The sequence below is a fragment of the Otolemur garnettii genome, unplaced genomic scaffold (genome assembly GCF_000181295.1).
Source record: "Otolemur garnettii isolate 467f Iridium unplaced genomic scaffold, OtoGar3 scaffold00029, whole genome shotgun sequence".
Lineage (NCBI taxonomy): Eukaryota > Metazoa > Chordata > Mammalia > Primates > Galagidae > Otolemur > Otolemur garnettii.
The window spans coordinates 11,533,531-11,553,810 of NW_003852424.1; the positions used below are offsets into that span (position 1 = coordinate 11,533,531).

Here is a 20,280-nt window from a genome sequence, read left to right on the forward strand (position 1 = left end):
GTACAAGTGAATCTTTCTAAGAGTAGAATGTGAATGTTTTAAAATAATAACTAAGAAAATGACATGAAGGCTATGTTAACCAGTTTGATGGAAGTGTTTTAGATTGTGAAAACCCCATACTGTACCCCAGAAGTGCATTAATGTACATAGTTACTATTCAATAAAAAAAATAATAATAATACAAGACAATCCCTTGCAGGGTGTCCAACCTTTCTCTCTCTCTCTCTCTCTCTCTCTCTCTCTCTCTTTCATTGTAAGAATAAAAATTATCTTAGGACACACATTAAATACACAAACATTAATGAAAGCTGGTTAGCAAAAAAAAAAAAGTCCATTCATACTTTCTATGATATTCAACATCACATATTAGCAAAAACAAATCCTCACAAGGTCAGCACACAACCCACAGGCTGCCCATTAGACACCTCTGATTTAGAGCATCTCTGTACTAAAAACTGGATTTGAGATTTCTGAGCTTTACAAACTTTAGTGCCCTTGAACATCATTCCATAACAGTCATTTACCAAGAGGAACACTGGTCTTCTTGTTTGTTTCATTTAGTGGGCTTGTATGAAATGCCCAGCATATTCCAGCTACTGTGCTAGGTGCAAGGGTTATATAATTAGTGAAATAAAGTGTGGAGGCTGCCTTAGTGCCTATAAACATATATGAGTCAACAGAAATCCCTGAGAATACATTTTCACAGTAACCATTAACACAATGACTTCCTGCAGCACATTTAGAGGTGTTAGGACAACCTCCCTCATCTCTGACCATCACCTCCTTCTTTTTACATCCCCAAAGCCTTTGGTCTCATTGAATCTGCATTATAATTTGGGGATTATACTTTACCCAAATCGCCTTGCTGCTCCCCACTGTAACATTACACTGAAGACCCCAAACTCCCTAAATGAAGGTCTCCTTGCTTGCTCTGGCAGTGCTGACAGAGTTTGCATAGTTGACCCCTCCAAATCTGGTGTTGACATTTGATCCCTGTTGTTGGAGGTAGGGTCTGGTAGGAGGCATTAAGGTCATGGGGGTGGATCCCTTGGTGGGTATCATCCTGTTGAAAAAAGCCTCCCACCTCCTCCCCTCTCCTTCTTCACCTACCCCCTAGAGTGGAAGCTTCCCAAGGTCCTTACCAGAAGCAGATGCCAGCACCATGCTTCTTGTACAGCCTGAAGAACCATGAGCCAAAAAAATCTCTTTTCTTTAGAAATTACCCAGCCTCAGGTGTTCCTTTACAGCCTCACCAATAAACTAAGATATCAGTCCTTAGTCACCCCAACTGCTTGCCTCCTTTGCCTTGAATAGCCTTGTCACAAAGTCCTATTTAAAAAAAAGAAAGAAAATACCTAACTGGATTATTGTATAAGGTGACCAGATGTCCGGCTTTTAGCAGGACAGTCCCAATTTTTAATAATTTGTCCTGTATCCTGCAGTGTTTTAAAAAAGTCCCAATTTTCTGAAAGAATGCATGACAAGCTAGGGAACAGCAGGAGAATGGGAGGGAATATACAGTTTTTGGCTGCTGAAAAGGTTAATGTAACTCCATTTGGGAATGAAGAGATTAATGCCCTACTCCCCTTCTGGGCAAGGTATCAGAAGGAGACTGGCTCCCTCCCTTGCTTCAAGGTAAGGACAATTCGCTCAGAAGGAGCCAAACTGTCTGGAACAAACAAGTAGCCCCCCCACCCTAGAGTAAGGTGATCAGACATCCCACTTTTGGCAGGACAGTCCCTATTTTTAACAATTTGTCCTGCGTCCTGTGGCATTTTTAAAAGGCCGTGATTTTTTGAAAGAATGCACGACAAGCTAGGGAACACAGGAGAACAGGAAGGGAATATATGGTTTTTGGCTGCCATGTGGCTATTTCGCCAGGATATGTGTTTTATATTACTTTTGTTAATTTTATAATGTTAAACTTTAATAATAACAAATAATTGTTGAGAACTGATTATCGAGAACTGCTGTTTGCATTGTTGTCAGGCCCTCTCCCCCCCGCCCCCCCCAACGGTGTCCCGCTTTACCAATGTTAAAATCTGGTCACCTTATTATTGTGGTTTCACACCTTCTAACTCTAAACTCTACCTAACCTCATGAACACTGTATTATTCTGGTATGTTCTTTAAAAACCTTCATTCACAAATGACTCCTTGTTTTTAAAAATACTTGCTTATGAACCAGAGCCCCAAGCCCAAGTCTGCCCCTCATTGATTGTGCAATTTGGGGAACAATGGCCAACCTCTCTGAGCCTTAGTTTGTTCATCTGTAAATAGGAATAATCAGCTGTGAGTCAGCTGACCTCATAGCACTTTACGGTTATCAGACAGGTGCATGGAATCTGCAAGATGAGACCAATGTCCTTGTCTTAACTCTACCACTAACCAGATGCAAGAATTTGGGAAACATCTGCCCTCTCTTTCTGGGGTTCAATGTCACTATCTGTCAAATAAGTGGGCTTAGCAAGGTGACCTCCAAGTTCCAGTCTAGCCAGGGTTTTACAAGTTTTTCAGTGTATATGTTTACCTAAATTTCATCCAGGCATTTATCAAGGACTTTGAAAAAATACTTATGAAAAAAAGAGGATAATGTACATAGGAAAAGAAAAAAAATCCAACTGGGTGGAGTCATAACAAAGGAATGATTATATCCCCAAGAATGCTGATAACTGGATCAACATCTGCTTGGCAGCAGAGCTCTGGCAGCAAACCCAGATCTTAGGCTGTTCAACTTTAAAAAAAAAAATCAAAAATATGCATAAAGATACTGCTGGCACACTGAAAAAGGCTGGCACAGAGATGATGGCACAGTGCAGGTAGGAAAGCTGTTTCCAGATCACCAAAAACCTTGGCAGAGTGATATAGGGAAACGAATCTACCAGAAACAAGGTGCTTTTGCTGTATACAAGTAAAAAAAAAAAAAAAAAAAAAAAACAAAGCCTACTTAATGGAAATATGAGGGAAAGGCCAGGAGAAGGTAACTTAGGCTATTGGGATGCCAGTCCCATCCAGGTGAACTTTGATGAATAAATCTAAATGAACCCCAATAATTCAGGACCACCAGCCAAACACCTTTCCCTGTACACAATCCTTCAACACAGGTGCAGTCAATAAACCTCACATCATAATAGAATCCCTTCTCTTCTGAGAAGCCAAGGATAGAGCATCCCTCTGAGGGTCTAGCGGATTCTCTGATCTGAGAGCACTGATTGAGATGGAGTATGCCAGGACTGGGAAGGGTAGGACACACGTGTCACCAATCCCCTTTTCTGTATTCACAACAGACCTCACCAGTGGATCACCACTTTTCACAAACTGTAGATGCAGCCCTCATTCTACTCTAGGAAATCACCACCAGTCAATCAGAACTGGTTTCTGAGATCTACTTGCCATCCCTGGGCATAGAATATTTGATGTCCAGGCAGTTAGCTTTACCAGAAACATAAGGACATGGGGGTAATTCAAGGCATAGAAAGCACTAGGTGCTATAGTTAGAAAGTGACTCACAAATATTTAAAAATGAAGAAAATACAAGTGGTCTCTCTATGATCAGCAGAAATGAGGGCAAACATGGATGTGTATTAAAGGTTGTCTGAGAAAGCTGGAGCAGCACTTAGGTTCTTGTGGCTCAATTATACCAACTGGTGCAGATGAAGAAAGAACATGTCCCTCAGAATGGGCACTGGCTGTTCATGGAGGCCTGAATAAGTAGTAGTCTTGGAATTGGACGATGGCAGTGCTCATCCCCTCCTGGCTTTGGACAGAGCAGAGAGGAGGAAAAAGGCAAAAGACTTGGAGTATGTCTGAATATGCTGGGACTCCAAGCCAAGGACTCCACTGTGGGTTTTTATTAGCTGTATATCACTGATTATTTGCATCATCTGAGTCCCTTCCTCTGATTTTCTTCCTCTTTATACAACCTCATCATGGTCCAGCACCCCACATAGACTAGCTTACTTGGAGTAAATGCTTTGATTATACACCTTTGAAAAATCTGGCCTTCTGGGTACATTAATAAAATTGTCCTTTTGGTGCTAATGCTGTTCTCATGGGTATTTTAATTGTTGTGAGGCTTTCTCTCAGTCCTCTTCAGTGCTAAGTGGATGTTTGGACCATTGGTGGGATCCAGCTGGCTATTCCTTAGGTGACAGCAATGCCTCTTCCAGATGTATTTACCCAGAGTCCCCATGGACTGGCCACTGGGGTCTGGCAGGAGGGGACCTGTGAGGATCCATTTTCAAAAGACCAGGCCAGTGGGGCCATCATCTCTTACCCATTACAAACATCTGACATACATTATATGTTTTTTAATTAAGTACTTTTATGTGAAAATGAATGTGCTAAAAATAGGGTGGGTTCCTTTGCCTAAAAAGGAACTTACATTTTAGAGAAGTATAAAACAACCATGTATTCAAATGACTCAAGGATATGAAAAAATAAACAAAGATCAGGAAGTTGGTAGGTGACCCACTGGGTAAGGAAATAACCAGCTCTAAGAATAAACTGGACCACAAATCAAAGGTCCAGTCTGGCAGAGGAGGAAAGAGATCATGACTCAGTGGGGGAGGGGCAGCAGCTGCCATGACAATTGGTGGACTGGGAGAGGGGGAGTACTGACCACTCCCACCCACCAACTCATGGCTGTTAATGAACTAGACTTCCCAGTTTCAGTATACATGGTTATTGACTAAGCAGGGACAATAGTGAGGGTAGTGGTGGTGGTGGTGATAAAACCAACAGCACCCAAGCCAGCAGTTTACAAAGCACTTGCATACCTGTTATACACATGCACATACATTTGCATATATCATGTTATGCACAACAAGGAGCAGCTACCACCTTGTTGCAAATGAAAAGAGAAAGGAAGCCAAGTCAGTGGTGCTCATCCCTAGCCACAGGCTGCTCCAGACCCTGAGGCAGGAGGAGCACCTGAGAGCTCAGGAGTGAATGGCCACTGTACTTCAGCTCCGGCAATATAATGAGGCCCTGTCATGAAAGGCTGCAGGGCACGTGACCCTTGAAATCTCCGTCTGGGTGACAAGGGGTGGCACATACTTTGGAGGCCAGGAGAATGGAGAAGGAGAATGCCTACTGTAGGATTCGGGGTCCACAGTTACCAAAGGTTAGCTCCTAATCACAGCTGCTACTTCCACAATAAGAAAGCTCTTGCTTTGGATACTGAGGAGGGCTTTGTCTTTGCTCCTGGGCTTCCAACAGATCAACTCCAATATCTAAAAGCATCCTGGAGGAGTGACATTTTTTTTTTATTTCCCTGAATTCTCTTAAGCTGGTGCCTTCCCCTTTATTTTTAGTATCTCGACCCAAAGACCCATCACAGGAAATACTTTGGCTTGTAACTTAAAATTGTTTAAAATTTCTTATATGTAATTCCTACCTTAGTCTCTTACATAGAATAATAATAACCATCTATCGGGTGCCTAATGGGTACCAAGAAATTTGAATACATTATCTTATTTAATCTGCACAAAAGAAGAAATTGTTCTCATTTTTTTAAGATGAGGAATCTAAAGCTTAAAGAATTGAAGTAAATTTCCTAAAGTCATAGAGCTCTAGCAGAACTCGAGGATTCAAATGAATATCTGCCCAAATTGGTGGGTGTGTTCTGCCCACTTTCCCCTGGGCTGCCTTCCTCTCCACTTCTAGCTTTGTCCTGTGGGATTAGCTAAGCCTGGAAAAAACAACCAGGAATTTGCCTTTTTTTTTTTTTTAATGTGCTTAAAATTCTGCATTTGTGCTGCTTTGTATTGACCCAGTCCTCCCCTTCCTCCTCCTCCTGTTTAGTCATAGATAGATCACAAAGTCTTGGGCTTTGAGGATTAGGAGAGAAATACAATTCCCCACCAGGAGGAAATCAAGGGAACACAATGTTCTCTTTACATGCAAATATCTTAATTACAGCTGGTAAAGAAGATATTTGTATGGAAATTTATGTATCTTTATATGTTAGATATTCAGTTTCCTTCCTCAAGGAAGGAAAGGAAACCTGTTAGGATGCATCCCTAAACGCCCTGTCCCTTGAGAGTGGGGAGAGGTGAGTGATTCAACACCACTTCCAAGGGGCTCCTGCAACCTCTCCTCTCCTCTCCTTTCCAGAGGATGGACTGTGACAGAAATATGCTTAGAATATTCAAGTAGAACATCTCTCCTGTCTTTTCCACCCAATAGCCGTCCCCATACCTGCTCCTCCTTCATTGACAGAAATAAACAACAGGATTTCAAAATTGCAAAGAGATGAGACTTAAGTTTAGGAGACTACTGGAAATGGCTCTCAGAAAGAAACTACTGGTGCGGTGCCTGTGGCTCAAAGGAGTAGGCACTGGCCCCATATGCCAGAGGTGGTGGGTTCAAACCCAGCCCCAGCCAAAAACTGCAAAAGAAAAAAAAACCCTACTATTTATTTACTTATTTTGGCAGGGTGAGGGAGAGATACAGCCAAGATACGACCAATGAATAAAATATAAGCAATTACCCATGAAAAGCACAAGGCCATCTTTGTCACGTGGAGTTTCCTCTTAGTTTTACTGAGTGTTATAACGTCTGTTCTATAATACACATCACACCTATCTCCACTAAGGTTATAAGATGAAATAAAGAAAACCTTGCAGCAGGTAGCATTCTGGCATAACTGAGACTTCCACTTCTAACATATGTTAAGAATTCGAAAGAAAAAGATAAACCTCTCACTGATAATAGCTTCACTTTGCCACAGCTGGAAGGAAGAAGGAAGGAAACCTGTGGAAACCAGGGAGATGCCTTGGAATTGAGCGCGCAAACCATCTCTCTGAGATGATTTTTATGCCATTCTGTCTGGGCCCACAGGGGCGAAGTGGATGACATTTAAGGCTCTCTCCAGCTTCAAGTTTCTTTAAAATGTAATGATTTGCCATTTGTTCATCTGTGCCTAACATTCAGGAACACTGAATAAACCAGGCAGCCTAAAACTGTGGCCCCCAACTTTTTCATACCAGGCACCGGTTTCACAATAGACAATTTTTCCTGGGCAGGGCTGGTTTGGGGATGATTCAAGCACATTACATCTCTACCTCGGATGGTCAGGCATTAGGTTCTCATGCAGAGCGCACAACCTACGTCCCTTGCATGCGCAGTTCACAGGAGGACTCACGCTCCTATGAGAATCTGATGCAGCTGCTGATCAGACAGGAGGCAGAACTCAGGAGGTGATGGGAGTGATGAGGAGTGGCTGGAAAATACTGATGAAGCTTCAATGGCCCTTGTAAGTCCCATGGAAGATAATTTGTTCACAGACAGGGTTTGGGGCTGGAGGGAGGCAGAGTTCTGCAGGCTGGAGGATGGGGACCACAGGCTTAAATGATGCAATTTTAAAAGTTGATCCTATCCCTCAATTTCATGGCTATATTTTCATCATTACCATCCAAAACTGTAAGCAGCTTTGGGTCACTGGGCCTTGGCCTTCAGTCCTCCTTTCACAGATTCCAACATCTTCCCTCCCATCCTCAGCTGTTCCTACTATGGCACAGGACTTTCTGGGCCAGGGCAATGACCTTCAGGATCTCAGCTCCCAGCAGCCTATACATCATGCCCTGCTTGGTGACTTAGCCTCACACATGGCCCCATTTACACTTAAACGGATGACAACCCCGTCCTGACTATCCACCAATGAACCCAATTAAAACATTGGCCTTTGAAGGGCCGCCATGCTGGCCCTTTCTTGCAAACATTCCCTTCCATCCATCTCCCATGGATTCTCAGTGTAGGCTGGCAAGCCACACCGTGCTAGTTCACGTTCGAATGATCTCCTAAAATTCAAACCACTGACTGCCAAACAACCCCTGGAGATGCACGTAATTCCCCTAAGTAGGTGGGCTTTTGAAAATCACAACTGTCTTTTGTGTGCTTTGCCTCCCTCTGGTTTGTGGCAGAGCTATACATTTTTTCCATTCTTATATTAACTGTGAACTTATTTTAATTTCCTTGCGAATATTCATGCTTGTGCTCTCTTCATCCTAATACACGGTCAGGGAATTGAATTGAATCCTGTCACCCACATGTAGACCTTGTCAATGTCTGAGGAATGTGGTGTGAGAAGAGGAAAGAAACTGGCCAGGTAAGGTTTAATAAATGCACAAACTAGATCGCATCACATGCCTTGGTTGGGTAATGGCTCTAGCGCCGAACCAGGTCTTGAACACATCACCAACCCTCTACAAAGCTCCATTTCCTCATGTATAAATCAGAGGCCAGTAAGCCCTGGTCTCCGGCTTCTTTGGGAAAGTCTCAAAAGACTGTTTCCTTCCAGGAAGAACTCAGAGGCCTTGCAGAGGCTGCTCCGAATGGCCAAAGCCCCACAGTCAGCAGGTGGAAAGCGAGTGCTTCTCTTTCTGCAGGTTTGGGTATGAGGACTGCCACAATCCACTGCTGAGCCACAGAGGCAGGAGAACTAGACGTGGAGTCGCTCCCCGATTCCCTACTGCTACATTCCTGCTGTCACCACTGTCACTATTATTTGTGGCCAGAACAGCTGCCCTAAATCCTAACTGGAGAATCTGCTAAAGGGCTCGTGGTGTTCAGCCCTCCCCAAAAGTGCTACAAGATCCCCACAGCTGAGGGCAGGCAGGGGGTGGCAGAATGACTATGGCTCCTGTTAGAGTGGTTGTGTTTATTGTATGTCTGTCTGTATATCTGCTTTATAAGATTTTATTTAACGAGAAGGTTTGACTACTGTAAAAAAAAAACCCTAAGCATCTAACTTAGTCTTCCGAGAGTCAGGATTTCAGCTGAGTTGAGAGTAGGGAACACTAACCTCAAGTCAATGTCCTCAGAGTAACTGAGTCACTGAACCAGGACCCAGACCGAGCCCTTAAGCCGCGGTCCAGGAAAAGAAGCAGCACGGCCCTCAGTGCATCTGCAGGGGACAATTCAGTACCTCCCTCAAACTCTCAACCGGGTTTTCACATGGTGGCAGAGAACAGTGCCATTGGTGTGGTCAGTACCTGGGAAGAGAAGAGAAGCCTCCAGACAAGGAAGAAGAAAGACAAGAGGTCTGCACTTTACAAACGAAAAACTCAGGTCCCAGGCAGGAAAGGGATTCGTCAGCAGTCATGGCAGGGACTGCAGTGAGGCTTCCCGGCTTCCAGTCTGACGTTCTGATTGCCCCATTAGTCACTGGTTGCCAATAACTCACAAGCAAAGATGGTAGAGGACTCCCCGAGCCTACTATCCCCAGGCTATGGAGGGGGAAATGCCCACATGCTGGGGCCTCAGCATCCTAGTCATCCTGGTCATCCTGCCCTCCCCAGGTCACCTGCACCCCAGACTGCTGGAGTGTCCCATGTGGAAAACACATGTACTCACTTCCATACTTTCTGGAAGGCCTGCGTTGCAGGCAGATGCCCCAGGTATTACCACCGCACTGACACAAAGTGTAAAATGGTCCAGGAAGGATGGAGATATGCGAGTGCAGAAATGGAAGGAAGGGTTTGGGTAATCCCCATCCCTGCAAACATGTGAAGAAATTCTGTTTAAGTAATTCTTCTTAACCAGGATGACTTTTGGCCAATTACCCTAAATATCTCAGAGAGGAAGAAGGCAGGCCAGAAACTGTATTAAACTTCAGTCACTAAACTAGATCTAGGTGATATGGAAAGAGCCTGTTTCCAAACTGGAAGTTGTTCTCTTTCTTTATCGGGGTGTTGCACAGTTACGATCTGGGGTCACAGCTACAATAGCGATGGCCTCAGACAAATTTGGCTGTATTCTGCTACCTTCGGCCATGTCCTTCCCTTCTGTGATAAAGAAACCAAGTCTTCTCACATATCATTACACACAGAACTTAGTCCCATAGAAGGTAAAACCTAAAAGTGACCCAAATTCAGACTTCAGATTTTGTAGATGAAAGTGAAGTCTCTAATTTGCAACACGGACGCAGAGCTGGCATTGAGACAAAAGCACCCTAAGTTTCAGTCCTGTCCTTCAGCAGACTTTCACAGCGCAAAATGGCAAAATGGCAAAATGCCTGGTATTTAGTAGATAATTAGTGTGCAGAGCCACTGCCTTTAATCATGGAAATAAGGTTGTAACACCTACAATTAGCATAAATCTGCCCGCCACACCTTCCTCCATGTTCATTCCCTCTACAGCTTTGCACAGCTTAACAGGTCTTAGCATTTAAGTTGTTTTCCAAATTCACTCTAGATGTGCGTGCTGCGGCACCCAGTCCTACCCGGGCACTCAGACAACTGAGCACCACCTGGAAGTCGGTTCTGTTCCCCTGACTCCTAATGAGCACCAGGCACCCTCTCCCAAAACTGAAAAAAGAAAAAGAACAAGCATACGTTTTAGGGCAGGTGTCCTCAAACTATGGCCCACGGGCCACATGCGGCCTGCCTAGGACATTTGTCGGGCCGCCAGGTGTTTTTGCTGCCGCTGCCTGTCCTGTGTAGCAGCTGACTCATCCCAGGGCCCACAGTCCGGTCCTCCAATGGTCTGGCCCCCGTTTAAAAAGTTTGAGGACCTCTGTTTTAGGGGCTGGTGATTTAAGGAGGCCCCATATCTCCTTCTAGCCTCCTACTCTAAACCTTATCAGAAACTCCAACCCTATCCAATTGCTAGAGGAAGATGGGTGCTCAAGACCGCATAGCTGTAAAGGATTTCTACAGACCTCACAGGATTTCCCAGCAACTCTTCAGCTTTGGTATGACACAGTATAATAGCTCACCTGTCCCCATTCCAGAAGACTGAACTGTGGAGCCTTGACAGTGCATCCAGTGCCACTCCTACACATGGGGCATCAAAACAGAGACCGCAAGGAGGGGAAGGAGGATCTGTCCTCACCCCTTCTTAGGCCACAGTGGTCCCACTGTCCTTAAGGAAGAATGGGCTGATGAGATGTGAAATCCCAGAGTGGATCTGAGACCACAAAACGGACATTTGTGGAAAAACTGGTCAACTCCAAACAAATGCTTAATGGTTTAGTTAATCAGTTGTGCCTTGGTGGATTTTTTTTTTTTGACAATTGTAACATGGTTACATACCATGCCAACCGTAGGGAAAATTGGAAGAATAGTATATGGGAACTCTCTATACTATTTTTGCCACCTTCTTGAAAATCAAAAGTTACTCCAAAATAAAAAATTGATTTTAAAAAATACTGGGAAAATCACATTCCTCAGGAATGGAATACAAACCTCCTCCATCGTTATTCTTTTCATAAATGGGAACAAGGGTAACAAACGATTAAGTTATTTCAAAAAATAGCAGAGGAACAACCAAGCCCATTTACTCAGAGTCTAGCCACTGGACACCTGGCATGACTCCTCATCTTTGACAGTCAGTATCACTTTCTCTTCCATGAGTCCTGGGTCTAAGTAGGAGAAGTTAATGGCTAAGATAGGGTGACCAGACGTCCCGCTTTTGGTGGGACAGTCCTAATTTTTAACAATTTGTCCTGCATCCCACGGCTTTTTTAAAAAGTCCCGATTTTTGTAAAGAATGCACGAATCAGCAGGAGAACAGTAAGGGAATATACGGTTTTTGGCTGCCATGTAGCTATTTTGCCAGGATATGAGTTTTATATTATTTTTGTTAATTTTATAATGTTAAACTGTAATAATAACAAATAATTGTTGAGAAGTGATTACCCAGAACTGTTTATCAAAGTTTGCATTGTTGTCAGGCCCCGCCCCCACCATGCCCCCACCACGCCCCCTCAATGGTGTTCCTCTTTAGCAATGTCAAAATCTGGTCACCTTAGGCTAAGACCATGGGGGTAAATCTGGGTAAACCCTCTCCAAGTAAGTCAACAACCCTCAAAGACTGGCAGTACGCTGCCTGCTGCTCCTCTCTCAGCCAGTTCAGCCGGGTCAGGTCTCCCTGCTCCTAGCCTCAGAGGAAGGAACTATGATTCTGACGGTGGTTGGCGCCACTGCCCACATGGAGACGAAAGCAGCTGTGGCGTTCTAGGTGTCCGGCTACACCTACCCTTCTCCCTTTTGGTAGGATCTGCTCTTTCTATGGACAGCAGGAAGGAGTTGCAGAACGTTCCCCTCTGAGTGCAAAGTCAGCAGTATTCCCAGGCTGCTGTGACTGGGCTGGAATGTCTAATCTGGGGACTCAGCGTGAGCAAGCACATTGCTGCTGCACAGGGAACCGTCATCAGCAACTGTTCTACTGTTATTCAAGTTCATGTCATGATCTTCATTTGCCTGGTGTCTCTGCCTCAGTGAACTCAAAACTTCTTGTCTGGGCAGGAAACAAGGGCCCCAGTTTCCTGGTGGGTCTCACCAAATCCCAAACAAAGAGCAGGACAGAGTGGCACTCTGTGATCATGAAAGTCAGTTGGTTTATACCACCATTGCTACCTTTTATAGGTAATGGCAAACCACAAGGTAATTCATAGGCCGCTGGCTCTCTTTCACACACTGCCCATCACCTGACTTCCATCTAAGGCCCTCTCCCCATTCAAGACCTGGGACAAATTGCTAGCAAGACTTGAAAGACCCCAGGTTCTCAGCTCCGGTGACTCAATAATCAGTCAACATTTTCTTGGTTATAAACCTGGAAGCCACCTTAGAGTCCATCTGTTCAAGCCTCAGCTCTGCTTTAGACTCAGACTCTGATTAAATTAATGAATGGGGCCTCCCTCCCTAGCCCTCACATTGATGTGGTCCCTGAATCTCTGCTTTGTTCTCTCAGAACTGACATCCTGGGAAACTCATTTCCAGTAAGTCAATGGGCTGTAAACATCTTTGGAATTCTCTTGGAAGCTCTGAGCCTTCAAAAAGTGAAATACAACACCCCGTCCAACATTGCTCACATAATTTCAGGAAGTCTTAGAGCGTCTGGGGTCCATTCTACCCTCTGCTGGAGGAGAACCCAGGTTTTTAGTGAGGGACCTTAGCCTGCTTTGGATAGTCCTGGATGGCTTCAGTTAGCATTTCAGGCATGTTTTGAATTCCTCTTAATTTCCATCATGAATTTGGAATAGAAGTTACTAGAGTTTGTATTTCTCCCTTATTTTTCTCCTAGATGTGTTTTCCTATGTATTAAGTTAGACTCGCTTTGATTTTTTAGAACATTGATCCTTTCCTCATCTAATCCTTAGGATATATTTTCATTTTGATTTTTTTTCCTGTAGGGTTTTTTTTTTTTTTTTGTGGCCAGGGCTGGGTTTAAACCCACCACCTCTGGTATATGGGGTTGGTGCCCTACTCCTTTGAGCCACAGGTGCCACACTTGATTTTGATTTTTTAGAACATTACTCCTTTCCCCATCTAATCCTTAGGATGTGTTTTCATGTGGTTGTGTCGCTTCTGCTCTCCAGGAGGACAAATCAAAGCACCAAAATGACAGGTGGAGCCAAGCTCCCCCATGACTTAACAATGACATGTGGCACCAAGAGTTTGCAAGCAGAAGAGAAACAGGAGCCTTGCAGGATAGCCTGCAGAGTCATGGAGGACCTCTACATTCAGGAAGAAAACAATAATAGAAAGGAAGGATGGCTTGTCCTACCTTTCCTGACAAATCATCAGGTGTAGAATGAGGTACTGTTTGGAAGAAAGGTTGGAGGAGAAAGTCATTTTTCTTCACCCTTACTGTAGCAGATATTGTCAGTGGCTCAGTACAATTCATGTTCTTCTCCTTTCAGCTTCCCTTTTCAAGAGTGAGGCCATATGACTGAGTCCTTGACATGAGAAAAAGTGACAGGCCCCACATGCAGAACAGACCCACAACATCCCACATACATTCCTGCGTGCCCATGTATCCTTCCAGCTTGCTGGAATGGGGATAAACATCTGTGGTGACCAAGGACACCACAGAAGGAAAATGGTAGAGCTCCATTAGCGTGGATGACCAAGAGGAGGAGGGCTAATCCTTCAGGAATTCAACTGCTCATGCTATAACGTGACCTAGAAATGAGTTTCCATTTGTATTGGAACCATTCTGGTTTTGTATCTATTTGATACAGCAGTTGATCTTCTTTAACTAATACACTTAGGTCAGCCTTGTCCAGAATGCCCGTTTGGAATTTGGAGAAGGCATTTATATTTCAGCTTTAATAATAGTAATAGCAATTGATATGATTTGAACATGTCTCCCAAAGTTCACATGTTGGAAACTTAATCCTCAATGCAACAGTGTTGAGAGGTGGCACCTTTAAGAGGTTAAGTTATGAGGACTCTGCCCTCAGAGTAGATTAATATTGTTATCACAGGAATTAGCCCATCACCACAAAACTGGGTTTGTCATAAAAGTGAATTCAGCCCTCTTTTGGTCTCTTGCCATGTGATACCTTCCAACACATTGTAACACTGCAAGAAGGCCCTCACCAAATGTGGTCCCTTGATTGTGGACTTCTTAGTCTCCAAAACTGAGAGAAAATTCTTTTCCTTTTTTTCCTTTAATAAATTACCTGATCTGTAGCACTCTTTTATAGCAGCACAAAACATACTAAGACAGTCATTAGTATTAATCAAGAATTTATCATCCTAAAAGCTTTATATTTATTAATTGTTAGTCCTTACAGCAAATGCATGTGATAGAGGATATTAGTCCCATTTTGCAGCTGAAGGCATAGAATGGGCAAATAACTCACCCAAGATCAGATACCCAGGCATTATAGGAGCAGAGATGCAAGGTCAGACAGTGTGGGCCGAAGATCCTGTAATTTTTTCATAATTGCCAGGGGGGCACCATGATTTCCACAAAATCAAATGCTCTACTAGTCAGATTAACCTATCCTAAATTATTACCACATCTTAAGGATGACTGTTATCATTTTTCTAAGAGTTTCTGAAAATAAGAACCTCCAGCTCAGACTCCCATGCCTTGCTCTTAGCTGACACTCCTGCCACATGGTACCCATCTGTGTGGCCATCGGGGTCTTGGCATACCTCCCTCTTCATCTTCTACCACTTGCTCTATCCCTTGCCAGAACCCTACTTTTGATGATAAATGAGTCATCTCTGACTTTACCGTCCACTCACCTGCCTCCTGTGAGCAGGCTTCCCAGACATTGCACCTATACACTGGGGCAGGACTCATCCCTGCCACCTCCTGCCCAGATCCCAGCATCATCTGCACAGACTCACCTCATTGGTGGAGATCTGATCCCTTGTGTAGGTTTCTCTTGATCTAGCTTGGCCCACTTCCTGTCTAATTTCAAATTCCCTTTCTGATTTCATTTGTCCCATATTTTCACTGTTGCTCTGCACAGTGCCAGGCCCTGTGCTAGGCACTGGGCAGGATGAACAGAAAGGCACACTCCTGGTTCTTCAATCAATATGATCAGAGCACCAATCCCCTCCCATCATTCCTCCTGGATCTCAGCATGTTGCACCCCCACCCACCCACTGCCCATCCAAATCAAAACATCTGAAACATTTACATTGTAGAATCTCAAGCTCCTTCCCCTTAGGACATTTGAACTTCAATTCTAGATGTGACTCTCAATCTCTTAGTGTTCTCTGAGCTTCTGAGAAAGGTACGAGGTTATCAAAACCCCACCCCTATCAAAGGCATTTTAAAGGGAACCTTGGAAGCATTGAAGCAGAGATCCAAAGAAGGAAAAGGTGTCTGTCCTTGCGACCATCTTAAGAAGAGAGAACAAATCGCTCTGCTACTCTGGTGCAGGGATGTTTGTTTTCCCTTTCCAAATGTGTAACAGGAAATTAGGCAGTTCACCTTTGTAAGTCGTTTGCATACCACTTATGCATGAGCCAGATGGTGTCTCTTTGTTTTAAGAAATTAAAAATGAAAAAGAAAGAATGTAAGGAGGAGTTTATCATCTCCACTTCTCCCTCTGCCCTCCCGTGTGCACTCCACAATTTGCACTGAGCAGACAAACACAGACGTCACACACACAGATGTCATGCACACACACATACACACAGATCTGCATCATCTGTATTTAGCAATATTAGGCATGAGAATCTAGCAAACTCATAGGCCCAACTGATTTTAGGAATCAGTGGTAGCAGATAGGTGCAAACCTGTCCCAAGCTGTCAGCTAATGGAGCAAATCCTTCACAGTGTTCTCACTAACTGACAAATCACAGTATTACCCCAAGGCCTTAGCCGTGTGTACTGAACAAAGAAGTCTCATATAAATCATCTTAGCTGCAAGATTCATGAGCAAGACCATATAAACACTTATCAAAAGAAGAGGCAACTACTAATGACCCAGTATTTCTATATAAGTTGAAACTGTAAGAAAGACATTTTCCTGGGGTGATCAGCTCAAAGATCCAGTTTATTTTCCAGTGGTCAGGCAATCCCTCTCTCTGTCTCAGGAATTTCACATAGAAATAAGATTATCCTTGGGGTTTTCTTACCTTGGGTGTGAGGAAGACTAGTAAGATAATTAAATGAGAATTTATCAAGTAAGTATTTACTACAGGCTCTTTACACAAATTAAAGAACTTGCTTAACATCAACATAACTCTATTAAGTGACTATTTCTGTCCTCATTTTAAAAATAGGAAAATTGAACAAAGGTTAGGGGAAACTACATTGAGGTCACATGACCACTAATGATGGTCACACATTAGGATGTGAACACAGGTAGTAATAAAATTGGGCCCAAATCCAAGAATTCCCTTGTCACGCCAATGACTTCTAATACAGAAACTGAGACTATGGGTTTCATTTTGATGTGACATCAGGCAAATCTACTTTAGGTTTTCATTTTACAGAAAAGTAGGGAAGGGGGAGGTATGTATACATCAGGACATTATGAGTTAGTGAACATGAAGTTATTGTACAAGCTGGTCTTTGAATAAAGGACATTACCTACCCACCATCAGTGGAATGCACAGTTTTCCAAGGGTGTGATGAGTTTTACTGTAATAGCTCCTTTCTTCTTCACACTTCCTTGGGACCACAGATGCACATTTCAAGCCAGCTGGCCTCAGCTAACACCTGGCTTAGAACCCATAAGGAAGAAATTGAGGATACCTGGAGTATGCATGTTTCCCCATCTCACTCTCCCTTCCTTAAGTTCCAATCTGCCCTGACACCTGTAGGAATGAGGTAGATTTATTCTCATAGCTCTGCCAGGTGTAAAGAGCAACAGCTCACAATTGTCAAAGCCCAGGGCCAAGAAGTATCATTTGGAGATGTCATTGTTTTATTGTCTGTTTTCTCTCTTTTAACTCAGAATCAAGAAACATAGCAAGTGCACACCTAGAAGCAAGTTTGAAGGCCCAATTAGCACATTCTACCCAGACATGGTTTCCCAAGGCCCTGTTGAAGCCAGCAAGTAGATACCAGCTTTATCCAATCAAATATTTGCCTTGCAAGCAAAAAAGAAAAACACAAAAAACAATGAGCCATCCCTTGCTTTCATGACATAAATCTGAGCTCAGTTAGGCCAGCAAACCCCATCGTACATAGTGCAAAAGCAATTAAACAGTGTCAGCTCCAGCTGACTCTAAGAAATCTATGGCCCGTGGGCCCCTTAATAACCTCACCAATGCCTTACTTGGAAATGACTGAAACCAGGGTGTACAATCTTTTTTCTTTTCTGATATACATTTGAACTGATAAGTGTTCTCTTGAGCCACACATTAAATAACAGCTGAATGAGCATTTTACAAGTTCTATGCATATTTTTTGCATTACACTACAAATTAGCAAAACAATAATAATTTTCATGTGGCCCATAGGCCTCAGGTTGGACACCCCTGGCTCTAGACTGTAAAGAAAGATCCCACTTTGATGTTTCCTGGCAGGTCTGCCCTGGTCATCACCAGGGCACCTCCTTTCCATGTCTGAGGATACTGCACAAGGCAAGTGGCTAGAGAAGTTGCCCAGTTTGCTGTGGATATTCTCCTTTCCCTACTTTTGATCTGCTTTGCAGTACGTCCTCTCATGATGCACTCCTCAATCTGCAGAATATTGTCTCACTCTCTCCTTATACCTTCTAGTCAAGCAACTCCCCCATTCATTCGATGTGCCAGAAATATCTGCCATCCTTTGGTTGCACCATAAATAAGTCACTTTCTAACCATAGAGGTCATTCCTCAAACACTCCATTTTTTTATGAGACATTGCAAAAATGAAATGTCTCAAGTGAGCATTTCTAATGTCTGGGTGATCTTGTTTTAGGCAAAGCCATCAGGAGACCCAAATAGAGCTGACCTGCACGCATTAACCTCAAATTCCCAGCCTCCTGGTCCACCATGCTCAGGCAGAAAGGACAGTCATTTCTGGGCTCTTTGATTCACAATATGATCACTCATTTTCACAAATAAGATGAAACAAAAGGCTGCCATACCCCTGGCCAAAAACTGAATGTTTTTATCCTTCAGAAATTCACAAGTTGAAACTTAAGCCCCAAGGTGATACTCTTAGCAGGTGGAGACTTTCAGAGGTGATTAGGTTATGAGGACAAGATCCTCACCAATGGGATAAATGCTCTTCAAAAAGAGACCCCAGAAAGATCCTTTGCCCCATCTGCCATGTAAGGACAATAGCAAGAAGATGGTTATCTATGAACAAGAAAGCAGACCCTCACCAGACACTGAATCTATTGGTGCCTTGATGTTGAACTTCCCAGCCTTCAGAGCCATGAAAAATTTCTGTTGTTTGTAAGCCACTCAGTTTATAGTATCATGTTCTGGAAGCCCAAATGGACTAAAGCATTCCTCAACCTGCAGAACATTGTCTCACTCTCTCCTTATACCATCTAGCCAAGCAACTCCCCCATTCATTTGATATGCCAGAAATAAATTTTCCATATTTTTGAGGCATTTGCCTCCCAGTTTGCAGAAATTATCCCATCTCCATGTCTTAGGTTGTACCCACATTTCCCCTTGATGAGATAAGTGATGCTCATGGCCAGTCATCCTTTCCCTGGAAATAGTGATACTGTCAGAACCACTCAGTGATCCACAGAAGGGAGATTCCCAAAGACTCAAGGAAAAAAAATAATTCTGGGAACAAAATATGACACCTGTTAATGTAAAGTGGACAACTGTATGGAAGTAAAACTGAGCAGGATGATTCTGCTGACAATCAGAAAGCTCTTGCTAAGGCCTAACCTGTCTTCTCACCAAAGCTAGAAACAGACAACCTGCTTCTTCATCTTGCCTAAGCCAGCTGGATCACCTACTCAGCAACATGTCAACCATTTTTCTCTATTTTACTTTGGGTTCCTCTTCTTATCAAGAAAATTCTTACATGGTCACAATAATTCAGGTACTAAAATGTGTCATGGGTGAGGCTAAATTGGGGACTGGGTTCGGAAATGTCAAAATGCAGCACCAAGTTGGGCTTATCTGGGTGTGTATTGGGGCATACACACACATATGTATGAGTATGTTTACTTGAAGAATGAGTATTGATGCAAGAACACAATGCATATGTTATTACAGTGTACAGAGAGAGTCCCATCCAATGTCCAAGAGGGGGAGTGGGCTAGTGAGAAAATAATAAACAGGTATGTTAAGATCCAGGAGTGGCCAAAAGGTAACTATTGAGTGCATGTCTGGCATAGGTACGTATATGTGAGTGCCAAAGTGACAGGGTTAATGGACAATGACAAAGACATGTAAGCAAGGTGCTAGCTCTGCCACTGAGTAATGTAGCTGGGAAAGTCACCTTACCCTGTAGTAGTCAGTGCTGTAGACATCTCTGGACATGCCGAAGTCTCCAATCTTCACCAGCAAGTTGGCTCCAACCAGGCAGTTCCTGGTGGCTAGGTCCCGGTGCACAAAGTGCTGGGAGGCCAGATAGACCATGCCTGAGGCAATCTGACTGGCAATGTGTAGCATTTGGGAGAGCCCTAGCTCACCCTTGGCTTGGCGTGGCTGCCCATCCACAAGGATCATCGCATCTGGCCCATGGGCCCTGTAGGGAAATGGAGAGAAGAGAAGGTGCAGAGAGAAATCTGGAGATCAAAGGGGAAGGGCTTCTTGGGTCCTTATCCTCTGGAATGCCCCATGGACATGAATGAAATGTTCCTTTTGAGACTGCCCATGCTGCCTATGGCCTATTTCTATCTACCTAAAATTACATTATGTTAAGTGTGGGTATGGGTGAAACTCTACAACCAGATTCCCAACTAAGGTGACAGCAGATATATTCAAATGGAATAGGGAATAAAACTAATCTTTTTAATGTCTTACTGCTACCCATGAGTTTCCCAGCTACTAGCTGTCTATTACAGAATAGTGAATGAAAAAAGAACCACTAGCTCTCACATAGTCCTTACTATTTATCAAGCACTGCTCTCATTGTTTTAAATAGTATAGCAATTCACTTACTCCTATCGCAGTTT

General features: G+C 43.5%; 1 protein-coding gene across 3 annotated transcripts in view; it reads right to left on the reverse strand.

Annotated features, from left to right (window-relative positions):
- Positions 1-20,280, reverse strand: part of NTRK3 (neurotrophic receptor tyrosine kinase 3) — a 361,705-nt gene that overhangs the window by 33,677 nt on the left and 307,748 nt on the right. For all 3 annotated transcript variants that reach the window (XM_003788654.2, XM_003788653.2, XM_003788652.2), the window contains one exon: positions 19,607-19,850. In XM_003788654.2, the coding sequence (XP_003788702.1) occupies positions 19,607-19,850 (244 nt within the window). The remainder of the gene's footprint in view (positions 1-19,606; positions 19,851-20,280) is intronic.